The following is a 12,301-nucleotide window of genomic DNA, read 5'->3' on the forward strand; positions in this document are numbered from 1 at the left end:
AAAAGAAAGGCAGCACAACACAGATCTCAGTTTTAGAAAAAATATATTCAGTTTTCAGAAAAAAAAATCAAAAATGTTAAAATTATTTGTATGCAAACCACAGTCTAAAACACACTAGACTTCACGCAATCAAAACATGGCTCTTCCCACTACAAAACAGTCAAACCGAATACCGGTATGTCTTTTGTCCAGGCTGTTGGTGATTCAGCTTTAAGGCTCCACATCTGGGGCACAGCAAATCAATGTAGGGTTTGGCCTAATGGCAGTACTACCTTTACATTTTGTTGTGTTCAACAAACAATCAATCTTTATCTCTCAGACTGAGGTTTGTAATGTATTACAGTCTCCACCATCTATATATAATTTACAAAACAGCCTTTAGTTTTTTATTTGACACAGAATAGCAACAGTACAAATGCAAACAAGTACGAGATACTGTACACAGTTCCAACAAAGTACAAATGTGTCAAGGTATGGGGTTTCCAAGTAAAATAAAAAAGTAAATATTACTGGGGCTTTTTCAAGGTAGCAAAGAGAGATGGGCAGGTAATCCAGAGACTGGATGTTTTTTACTGAGAGCTGTGTGTGAGTGAGATAGAGAGAGAGAGAGAGAGAGAGAGAGAGAGAGGATGAATGGATCTGCTTTCAATCAATACAATACCTAAAATATAGGATCCATTCAACACTGTCAACATGTGCTGCAAATAAACAACAAAAAAAATTTTTCCAGGGGACATTATTTAATTTGAGAAAAGATCAGCTGCTCCCTGCCCTCTCTGTAGTACATCTTCTGCACTTGGTACCTTACTTAGGGGCAGTGGTGGCGCAGTGGTGGCGCAGTGGTATGGTGGCGCAGTGGTATAGCAGGGTTGTCCAGCAACCAGAAGGTTGGTGGTTCAATCCCAACTAGTCCCTAGTCACTGTTGTGTGTTCACCCTAACCCTGTGCATGTTTCATGTTGCTTTCAAGACTCTTATTCAGTGTTGGTGTATGAGTGTTATGTTTAACTTGGTTAAAAACCTGCACAGGGGCACTTTTAATTTTATTGCACATCTCGTGAAATGACAATAAAGGCATTCAATCCCAATCACAGGAAGTGAATCCCAAGAAATGCTTCTGCAGATTAATAAATTGCCAGGCTAAGGAAAAATCTAAATGGTTGGTTATGATTAGTTAGTTAGCCAAAGGTACTGTAAGTAGGGCCTACATCCTGGAAACAAAACCCCATACACACAACAGCAGGGAAACAACGAAAGGCATGGCGGTGACATGACACCTCTCTGCTGTTAACAAAGCAGCTCTCACATCCTGTGTAGCACATCCTGTGTGAAACATCCTAAAGGTGGCTGGAACCATGCTCAACATTATTATGTGCTTTTGAAAGTTTGGAATGGGTTAATACAGAAGTAAGCTGCAACAGATTTTAGTAGTTCTGACAGCATGACCGCCACTAAGTCTAAAATTACAAATCACAAATCCAGTTGTAATTTATTAACATTTAATGTGTTAATATGTTAATAATAAATTGCAAAACTATGACTAATGTTTAATTACTGCTGTGATGTAGTAACAAAATCAATCATGTGAGCTCTATTGTAAATTACTGTTGATGACACTGATTTCTCTAGAGAATAATATTTTCATCCTTAAACATATATTTCATGTGTCCAAATATATTTGGCAATAAAACTGACTCCCACTCAGTGTATGTGTCATACTACTGTTCTTTTTGTAGGTGTGAACTAATGATTACATCACTTCCCTTTTCTGAACCAGGGATATTTCCTGACAGCAAAGAACATTGTTCTGATGAATCAGCATAAAATCATCACAGAAAGGAAAAAACAAAAAAATGCACTGTGTATACCTTAACAATGCTCAATAATATTATGCTATGCTATGTTTCCTATATAACAAATAACAGCAGATTCTAATGCAAAATAATGACACATTAAACATCCATAAAGGCTTACAATCTAAAACATGAAAATAGATTTTATAAGCTGACACTTTTTGTATATAAAAGGAGAGAAGTGTGTTAAAATGTAGAATTTCCAGAGAAATATCTTTCACTTATTTTACATTCTTTCTAATCCATTTTAACCAGACAATATGTGGGTGTATGAAAAAATGCAAGTAAAATCTTCTACTCAGATTTGTACTCATCATGGAATATGTTTGTTGCATTTTATGACTTACTCAACAAAGTTTAGATGAACACAGTTCAAATCTTTTTATTGAGTCTTCACAACTTTAAACTGTTGATTTATATTTGGTTTTCTGATTATATCAAATGTGTATGTGTATGTGTGTCCAGTTCTCATAAGTAGAGTGTGGTGTCCTCTGTGAGGTGGTTCTAGTGCTCTGGCTACTGAGGCTGATGTGTCTCTGCAAACAGGGGATCTTCTTAGTAATTAGCCTTTTGAAATGGCTCTGGAACTTCTTCCCCACAAATGTGTAAAACACAGGACTAATACAACAATACAAATAGGCTATGTTGCGGGTCACATACAGCGCATAGTCTAACTTCTCTGAGACAGAACAGGACTCCCCCTCTTCACTGATGTTGGAAATCTGGACAGCTCGAAGTAGGATGATAATATTGTAGGGCGTCCAGCAGGCAAAAAACGTAAAGATGATGACAAATATCAGCTTAATGGCACGACACTTCTCTTTCATTCGGGTAGATAAAATGCGCACAGTGATGCTGATGTAGCAATACATCACCATGAACAGAGGGAGAAGGAAGAAGACCAGGAACTGTTGATAGTAGCTGACCAGGAGCCAGCGCTTCATGGTGCTCGCTGAGAAACCCGACTCCTCACACATCTGTCCATGTACTGGATTCGTATACACATTGCGAAGTATCAGCTCTTTCACACTCGCCACAATGCTGATGCACCAAACAGCCACTGAAGCAATGACGGCATATGTTTTCTTCCTGCTCTTGGCTGCTGTCACAGCGTGCACTACTGCAAGGTATCGGTCAAATGTCATGAGTGTGAGAAACAAGATAGAACTGTAGAAACCAATAAAGTAGGCACTGCTGACCATCTTACACAGAGCCACGCCAAAGCTCCACTCAGACACATGGTACATGGCCCAGAAAGGGAAACTGGAGGCAAAGAGAATGTTGGACAGGACCAAATTTAGGAGGAAGATGTTTGTCACAGTATTCAGCTTCTCATATTTATAGATGATGTAGAGGACAAGGCCGTTTCCAAGGTAACTCAGGAGGAAGTTGACATAGTAGAAAAATGGGATGAATTTTGCACCAAACTTATTGACGTATTCCTTTGCACAAATCTTGACAGTGCCACTGACCACATAGCTGGGGTCAGTTGTGTCATAGGTTGCATTGAGCAGATCCAAAAAATCCTGGTACTGGTCATCGTCATCACTCATGGCTAATGTTTGCCCTGTGAGACAAGAATTTGAGATTCCTTTTAGTTTGCTAGGGGATGAAAAACAGGCCACATAGATTCTCTCACCAGTGCTAAACTAACAAACCCAAAAATAACTTTCTGTCATCTGTTGATGAAGATTTTCAGTCATCCAGGTCAACTGTAGAGTTTTCTTGAAGATGTTTCGCTGCTCCTCCAAGCAAGTTGCCTCTCTTAAACCCTTTGAATGTCTGTCATCTGGTTATAACGTTACAATCGTGGATTGCTCCTTAATACAAGATAGCCAATACAAAGCATGACTACTTGGAATTACAGACTAAAATTTGTAATTTAATACTTTTTTTGAAAATCTTTAACAGACTGGCCCATTTTTTTTTATTTGCAGAGCAGATTGCTGTGGCACATAAGCGCCAATTACACAATACATTGTGGATTTCCTGTGTATTCACAGGAGCCAAATTTCCAATGAACTGATGTACTACAAGATATCCAGTCCCGATCTTAGAAAAGTAACTGGACTGCTGAATTGGCCCTATTGCTTATCTTAACTGACAGTTTGACAGTATTTACAACTGACAGCTAATCTTCTGTCTTGCTAATATAGTAAGTCTTATTGATTTGTGCGTGCCTCATCTTCTTCTATTTTTTTCTTTTCGAGAGAAAAAAATCGAGAACAGAAACTGCTGACGGCAGAAGGAAAAAAGTCCTGACTGTCTCAACTTGTGAGTAATAATTGTTCCCAGAAATTACTCTAAAGAGTGAACTCAACACACATTCTAGAGATGTTTAAGGTGTTATTACTTCACTTGGTGCATAGACTTGGTACTTTCTGTATTTTGTAGCAGGGACACAGCAGGATCATGTAGCAGAAGGTTTGTATCACATCACACATTAAAAACCAACATCAGCATCTAACCACTTAACTAATGTCTGATAGTTTTACATTGTGACAGTGTGACACTAAAGATTTGTCTGATTCTATGCAACTTAGAGTCTGGAGCATAAAATACATTTTTCTTTTTATCAGGACTTTTCCTTACCTCAGCACAATGTAACAGAGCTCAAAACAGCAAAAATTATCACAATTTATAAACAACTTTACTTTATTGAACTTTATGTTAAACATTAATATTGAATCCTGATTGCATTGCAGAAACCCTAATCTGCCAGTGTTTAATCTTTTTAAAGACTAAGGACAAGCACCAAGTTACAAAAATATAGAATGCTCTGCAGTTTGTATAGTCAAAGGAGAGCTGTATTCTAAGCTTATTTCATTTGTTTGGAGTTTAACATTAGTTGCTATGTGAAAATGATTGCACATGGTGAGGTTGTCTTGGTGTTAGTATAAATTATTTGGTAATTGCTACCCAATGTTAAAATTAACTGCATAGTTAGAATGTCACCTCTCATTTTCCATGGTATTACAGTGAAAGCAGCATGACTGCTATGACTGAACAATATATTTTGAACTAGGTTTAAGAAAATCATAACTTTAATTTGGATATGAAGAAAAAAATTATTTTTGGTTTTAGGAGGTAATTTAAAAAACTAAATATATAAATAATTATGTCATTCGGTTATGCCAAATGCATTTAAGTCCAGTTATGCATCTTAGTTTGATTTGAACTAAAATCAGGACACAGTACTTGCAGTGCCTATTACATTTATGCCTTATACCGTGTATTGCTTGTTATATTTAGCAAACTTATGGTTATGCATGAACCACATAATGAAGCCATAGTGTTCCAATTTTCATGTAGTAGCCTTTTTTCCCAGAAACAGACAACACTGTAAAGTTCAGCTAATTATTTACTGCCTCTGTGGATATTTCAATACATTTTCCTTACATACATTTTATTTATTTAGTTTTTTTAAAAAAGCCCTCGCAGTTAGACACTTTACCATGCATATGATTATACTCATTTCCCACATAACCACAAATAAATCTAAAGCCTTATTGAACTTACCAGGGCAGCTCTGTACGCGTGCAGGAGGAGAAGCTGACTGAGCTTTAGGATGTTGTGTAGAGCTTCTAAAGGGGCTGTCCTATAACTGACTGATTTGCTGCAGTTTATGTCTGATCTATGAAACTAATGCTCATACTTCCCATATTACTGGTAGACTATCTGATATCTACAATAAAATGTTTAAAAGACTTTTCATACAGACCAAAATGCTGGGAATAGAAACTGTATTTGAAACGGCTACAGACAGTCCCAGGCTCTGCAGCAACAACACCTTACACTTCATAGGCTTGGTAAACACTAAAAATGAATACTGAAGAATCATAAGGACTGCTGTGCTGATGAATACAATACAATAAAGGAGAAAAAGAAAGGGGAAGTGAGGTAAAAGAAGTGTGTAAAAATGAGCCAGATTTTCCTCTCCCCATGTTTCACTTCTACTACTTTCTGAAACTGCCAAACTTGACATCCATCCATCATCTGAACCCACTTCGTCCTGCAGTGTAGGCTCACAGGGCACTGGAGCCTATCCCAGCTATCTACGGGTGACAGGCTGGGTACACCGACACAGACAAGCAACCATTTACACTCACATTCACAGCTACTGGCAATTTAGAATCCCCAGTTGACCTAACAAGCACGTCTTGTATATAAAGGCCCCAGTCGGAATTAAACGTGGAACCTTCTTGCATGACAATGCTAACCATTGCAGCACCTCAAGACAAAACACTATGAAATATGTAACTGTCTACTGCTGTGAGCTTACTACCTGAAAGCACTACTATCAATACAGTTGTCAGTTGTCCTCTTCATATAATCTTTTTAGTAGTATGAATAAGGTCAGTGTGATCTGCATGAAGGAGTTGCCTTTTCTATAAAAATTACCTGTTCATAGTCGTCAGGCTGCAGTTCTTATCATTGATTGTCTGTAGCAGCTATATTTGCAAGACCAAAGAGCAGTTGAGTTCTTATACTTCTAGATACATATATTACATGATTAAATAGGATGTGATATGTCCTGGGATGCATTATTGGAGTATATGTGGCTGTGGCAAAGCTTGTTGAAGGAGTTATTTGTTATTTGACCATGCATCCTTGGTCAAGACTCTTAACCTGAAGCTGATGGCAGGTGAGCAGCTCTTTAGCTTGTGCAACAAACTTGTAAATGTAAGTGGCATTTAAGACAAGGGTGGAAGCACCTGCGGTAAACTAAGATGTAATATTTTTGCAATTTTATCAAACTTCAATCACCGTTTTTATTTGAGCCTGCTATTTTCTAAGTACTCATGTTACTGCAAACATTCAAACATGTACTGTTGGTGTGAGGATAAACACCACTCACAGCATCGCACATACTACTTTGCTGAAGGTGTATTCTTGTTTAGTTACATGAATACTAAGTAAGTACATTACTTACTTAGTACATTGTGCATTAAATTGTGTGGAGCATAGGCTGATCTAAAATTTAAAAGTCTAATCTACAAACATTTTTAAAGATGTTTTTTTGGCTGAGGATGAAGAGTGAACATGATGCTCCTCAATAAATCTGTTTCTCTACATAGAATAACATTGATGTGAATGCAGTTAGCTGTAACAATCTGGACATTTTTTATTGAATGTCAGCCAGATTTTGAAAGTAAACACACTCCCCTTTCTCTCGAGTTCACCTCAAAGCCACGCCTCCCAACCAGTCTGTGACTTTGGCCATCATGCACGAACCTCTCTGGTGCGCGCAGAGTAGGAAGAGAGTGACAACCAGCCAACTATATGTGCAGGGGTGCCTCGCAGGATTGGCTGATGTTTTTAGCATTTTATAGCTTCCACAGATGATTAATATTCTTCGGTTGCTATCGGATTGTAAAGAGAAGTTACACTAATTTAACAAAAAGTGCATCAGAATGAAATCTCCTACCCCACCTTTATAATGCAATTCAGTGTGTAAGTAATCCAAGAAATAAGAATACCTTAATCAGACTGAGTAATGTAACAGAATACATTGCATATTATGTTTTCGGACATGCAATCTGTATTCTGTAACTACTAAATACTTTTTAAAAAGTATCCTTCCCAACACTGAAAGTACTTCTGGACACATTTGTATAGGCATTAAACTAATAAGTCAATCATCTAACAAGGCATGACAAGCATGACAACCACACTATTGTACAAGTTGGCTAGGCACACCTGTGAATGAAGGAACTGAATCAAGGAAGGCTTTTCTGTTTTGGAAGCTTCTTAGAGGTAAAACTGGTATAAAAACTATGGTCACAAGACAGATTAAAATAGGAACATGAGGTGGAACTTCTTTACATCTGCACAGGAAGCAGGACATTCTGGTACAAAATGTCAGACAAACCACAGAGATCACACTAACACATGCACACATATTGAGTCTCATGCAACCACATACGAACCAATTGTCTCTTATTTTTGTTTGTGTTCTACACTTATTTTGTCCATACGTATAGACTTGTGGGATTCCCAGATGTTTTCTTATTTTTGTTCTTTCTCCAGGTAAGATCAAATGATTGGCTAAGAGCACTCTTACCAAGAAGACGTCACAGCCCAGGATATATTTGTTCAATGCATGGAAACACATTTTTAGGAACACAGAAACACATAACACAATCTAATTCAGATTATTTTGGAGCTGCTTCAAGCTTATACAAAAATGATGCTAATGAAATTGTTATTTGGTTCATTTTCTGCACCTGTCTGTAATAATACCGTCTACAATCATAGAACTTGTCAGTCCCAGTAGCTTCTGTCCATTCTCTCTGCTGCTGTATCTGGTGGAGGATTCAGCAGGTCAATGGTCTGTCCTTCCCGCAGCATCAGAACAGCTTGCTTTAGAGTCCACCTGCTGGTTAGTTAGATACATAGCAAACATCCTGGATTAATAAAAAATACTAAAGGCATCTAAGGTTATTATAATTAGTGGGACTGTGTGTACTTACTTGGTGTCAGGGTCTCTGAGAGATGAAGTATAGAGATAGCCTCCAGTTTTTGAACCAGTCACTGGGATCTTTATCTGTAACACAAACACATCTGCAGAAAGTGCACACGGAACATGTTTAAGCTGCCCAGCACCTATGCCAATCCAATGTTTGATACATACCTCATAAATAACTAAATAATCATCAAGAAGCTACACAAGTCCTATTTAAAGGTCTATACATCCATTCATTTGTCCTGTACTACAGGGTCACAGAGGGCTGGGCTGTATGGGCAGCAGTCACTGTTGTGTGTCCTTGGGCAAGGCACTTTACCCACATAGCCTCCAGTGTACTAATAAAGGTTTCTTAATTAATCCTAGTAGTCAATGGGCAAGGCTACCTGCTCTCTGGACAGGCCATCAGTGTATGGCAAGGCTTGTAGTAAATCTAGTTCAAAATTAATTAAAAAAATGAACTACTGAAATGTAATCGCCAGAGTGTAAAAATATCACTAATGACATTCTGTTAAAAGTTATGGATAATATTAGTCTTATCTGCAGACACAAAGTGAGGAGGAGCAGATGTGGATGGCAGAATAATTTGGCAAGCGACCAGTGCTCCCTATATATTTATATATTTTAAGAAAACACTGCTGCTGACAAAAACTCAACTCATTAATCCTCAGAACTTCCCAAAAATCATAACAAGATTCTGTATTTAAAAAATGTCTCATGACATGGAATCCAGTCCAATGCTTGATACATACCTCACATATAACCAAGTAAATAACTTGTGATTAAAAAAATCTTCAGACAGGCTGAACAAGCTATAGAAAAAAAAAATCATTTTTTTTTATTTAAAGAAATTGTATAAAATCAAGGAAGCTGTTGAAACGGTGAAGTGATGTTGTAGAATGACATTTACACTTAGGTTTGGAGTTACTTGGTCACACAGGATGACACTTTCTATGAATATTATTAATATAAAAAAAGATGTGTATTATTGGTCACTTTTAGTACTACAATACGGAATCACGTTTTCACATGACACAAACACACAACACAGTTGAAAGTCTGTTTAATATTCAACCTACGCTAGCTTCACCACGGTTAAACAGAAGAATTTATTAATACTTGATCGAAGTCGATCATGGACAACATTGTTTACCAGACAAGTGAACACTTGAACTGCCACCCTATGTCCTCCACGGTCACATGGTTTCCATACCTAGACAAGTTAATCTGTCTATCTCCAAACAGAGGATATGCTGTCTGGAAAGACCCAGGACAGGTTTATAGCTATCCCAAGATGACACTTCATGTCTCTCTGGAGACACCACATGAAGGAAACTGACATGGCCTTTGTGAAAAACAGCTGTTGAAAAGAAGAATTATTCAAAACTACACTAGCACTAGCTATACATACTGATTAACAAATTCAACCGTTTGAATGGAATGAGTCAACACATTATTACCACTGTCCGCCTACTGTATTGAATTAGCATGTTTAGGATGACAACAAAGTGCCCCAACAAACATTTGCATAGCAATGCACAAGTGATGGAGTCACAGTACCTGTGCAGTGTGCTGATGTATCTGGTTGTGTCTGTCAGTCAGGTGGATGTTGTGGACTTTTAAAGGCGGGGCCCCAAGTCTCTCCATGGCAACTGGACATGCTTCCAACCTCTGCAGAGCCAGTACATGGTAATCTGATGCAGCAAATTTTTCTAATCAAATAGTAAACAAAGAGAAAGTGGACAGAAGATAAAAGGTTTATGACACACTACTACAAATTATTATTAGATAAATTCTACATTAACCTGTAATAAAAACTGTAAAGAACACATGTGTCATGGTCACTGATGATCAGTCATTACTGGTTCTTAGAGTTAATCCTTTCTCAGAGTGGTGGACATGATAAAGGGCAGTTGTCTATGAGAAATTAGAGCCACATAAGAGGAGAAGTGTAAGCAGCATGTGGGGTGTAAGACTCAGGTGACACTTCAAAAAAAATGTCTGATGCTGGAAAAACACACTAAAGCCAACTGGAAACTACCCCTTTGTTTGAAGGACTCATTTTTGTGTCATGTTACTGTCTTTATCCTGAAAAACAATTATCTTCAACCAACAACTGTTAGTAGCAGTGGTATGGCCTCCAATAACAATCGCCCTGCAATCTGGATAATAAAGACAGTTAGCAGAAAATTACTCCACCAGCCCGTGTGCGGTGTGGCTCATATAACTTGATTTTACCTGTGTAAGCTTTGGTAAACAGTAACAAAAGCTACTACGGTAAACTAAAAATTAGTTAAATAGCACACACATCTGTACTCACTCTGCATTAGACAGTACATAGTGGTGACCCCTCCACCAGTAAGTACAGTGGTGAATATGGTGAGCTGCTGCAGTTTATTGGTAGAAACCCTCATCACTGCTTTCCGTATCTGGAAACACTTATCTGGAAAAGATGTAAAAATGGAATGTCTGAATCATTTTTACATATGATATTACATTATACAATAAAATAATAAAAAAAGAAATTTTGGGACATGTTGATTGCCACAAGCATGTGAGGTTAACACTAAAGCCTTACATTTGAACCTGGATTTATAATAGGATATCTGTCCACATCTAGAACAGACCTTGACTGCAGCTGACCTAAAAAGCTAACTGATAAAAAAAGCGACTGCACTGTGATAATGTCAGGTACAGGGTGAGATAGAGGGTGAGGGTCAGTTGTTTTTGAGTGTGATCTTTGCTGATAAACCACTCCTGTAGAGGGTAACAATGGACTTGAAGTTCCAAGGTGTTGTGTGGATTTGTGGAGTCCAAACTCTTTTCTTTTCCAGCAACAACTGTTTGAATGAGGTCCTCAGAAATGTCATTTGATGCCATTATACACTTGTAAACATGGCACTCACTGACATCTTCCACTAAGTGAAAACACCTCTGAACAGATGGATTCTAATTTGGCCAATAAATTGATTCTCTTCTACATACTTTTACAAGTCACACATATGAGGCTTTGGATAATATTCTTGAACAAACAAATGACAAAATTAAATGTTTCCTCCAAACATTTTTGGACGACCTAACAGAATGTTTTGGTTGCTGTCACAGATGATACTGACATGTTTCACACTTTTGCAACTGACACATTTGTAATATTGGGAAAAATATTTTCTTGAATAAATGAATGACAAAGAGAAATATTTCGTTAGTTTGATTGGGTTCTGTTTTATCACAGTTAGGAAAAATCTGTTAATCTTTTGGGTCTTATTTATGCAGAAATATAGACAATTCTAAAGGGTTCCCAAACTTTCAAGCAGCACTGTATACATTTGTTCTATTTTAAACTTGTTTGTAAGTTGTGTAAAATTATGGGTGTTTGTGTGCATGTGTTTGTCAGTTAAATAATGTTGGTCCTGTATGTGTGTGCAGCTTCTCCTGCAGTCAAAAAATAAACTTCTAGACACCACTTTGACAATATGAACTGTTGGTATTATCGCAATGACCGTCATATGTTCGTTTGCCCAGCAGATGGCCGTATTCACTATTTCACTGAAGCCTCGAGTAGTAGTAACCTTTTGGTGAAGCAATGGGCTGGAAAGCCTCAGTGAATCACAGGGCATTCATTCATCTGGCCATCATTACAAATTATTGGGCTACTGTACTTTACCGTTAGAGTACAGCCAGTCTTTAGCTTAAATCACCTTCGTTACTTATAACCAAACAAGTGAAGCCGCTTCCTACCTGCTTCCCAGCAAAGATCTCCTCTTCTTCTTCTTTTGTTAGTCCATGGCTTCTTCTAATGTTTTCCGACAGGCTGTACGCTGAATCGCGCAATACTGCCCCCATAGTTGGAGCGAAGCACTAGGCTGCTCAGTAGGCGATTCAGGACGAAGGCATGGTCCCGGGGCTGGATTTGATCAGATTTTTCCAGCGTGAGACACACCGGCATTACACACGGGTGTGAAAATATCAGTTAGTTATGGGTG

General features: G+C 37.9%; 2 protein-coding genes across 2 annotated transcripts; both read right to left on the reverse strand.

Moving 5' to 3' along the window:
• Positions 1–358: 358 nt before the first annotated feature.
• On the reverse strand, positions 359–5,523 carry ccr12a (chemokine (C-C motif) receptor 12a). The gene is made up of 2 exons (XM_028427822.1): positions 5,372–5,523; positions 359–3,419 (listed from the first exon to the last, which is right to left on the reverse strand). Exon 2 carries the CDS (start codon positions 3,403–3,405, stop codon positions 2,290–2,292), a length of 1,116 nt encoding a protein of 371 aa, XP_028283623.1. The 5' UTR covers positions 3,406–3,419; positions 5,372–5,523; the 3' UTR covers positions 359–2,289.
• Positions 5,524–7,447: 1,924 nt separating this feature from the next.
• coa1 (cytochrome C oxidase assembly factor 1) lies at positions 7,448–12,190 on the reverse strand. Its single transcript, XM_028427823.1, has 5 exons — positions 12,057–12,190; positions 10,639–10,761; positions 9,879–10,030; positions 8,326–8,399; positions 7,448–8,231 (listed from the first exon to the last, which is right to left on the reverse strand). Exons 2-5 carry the CDS (start codon positions 10,730–10,732, stop codon positions 8,117–8,119), a joined length of 435 nt encoding a protein of 144 aa, XP_028283624.1. The 5' UTR covers positions 10,733–10,761; positions 12,057–12,190; the 3' UTR covers positions 7,448–8,116.
• Between the last annotated feature and the right edge of the window lie 111 nt (positions 12,191–12,301).

This window comes from Parambassis ranga, chromosome 17, assembly GCF_900634625.1.
Source record: "Parambassis ranga chromosome 17, fParRan2.1, whole genome shotgun sequence".
Classification (NCBI taxonomy): Eukaryota; Metazoa; Chordata; class Actinopteri; family Ambassidae; genus Parambassis; species Parambassis ranga.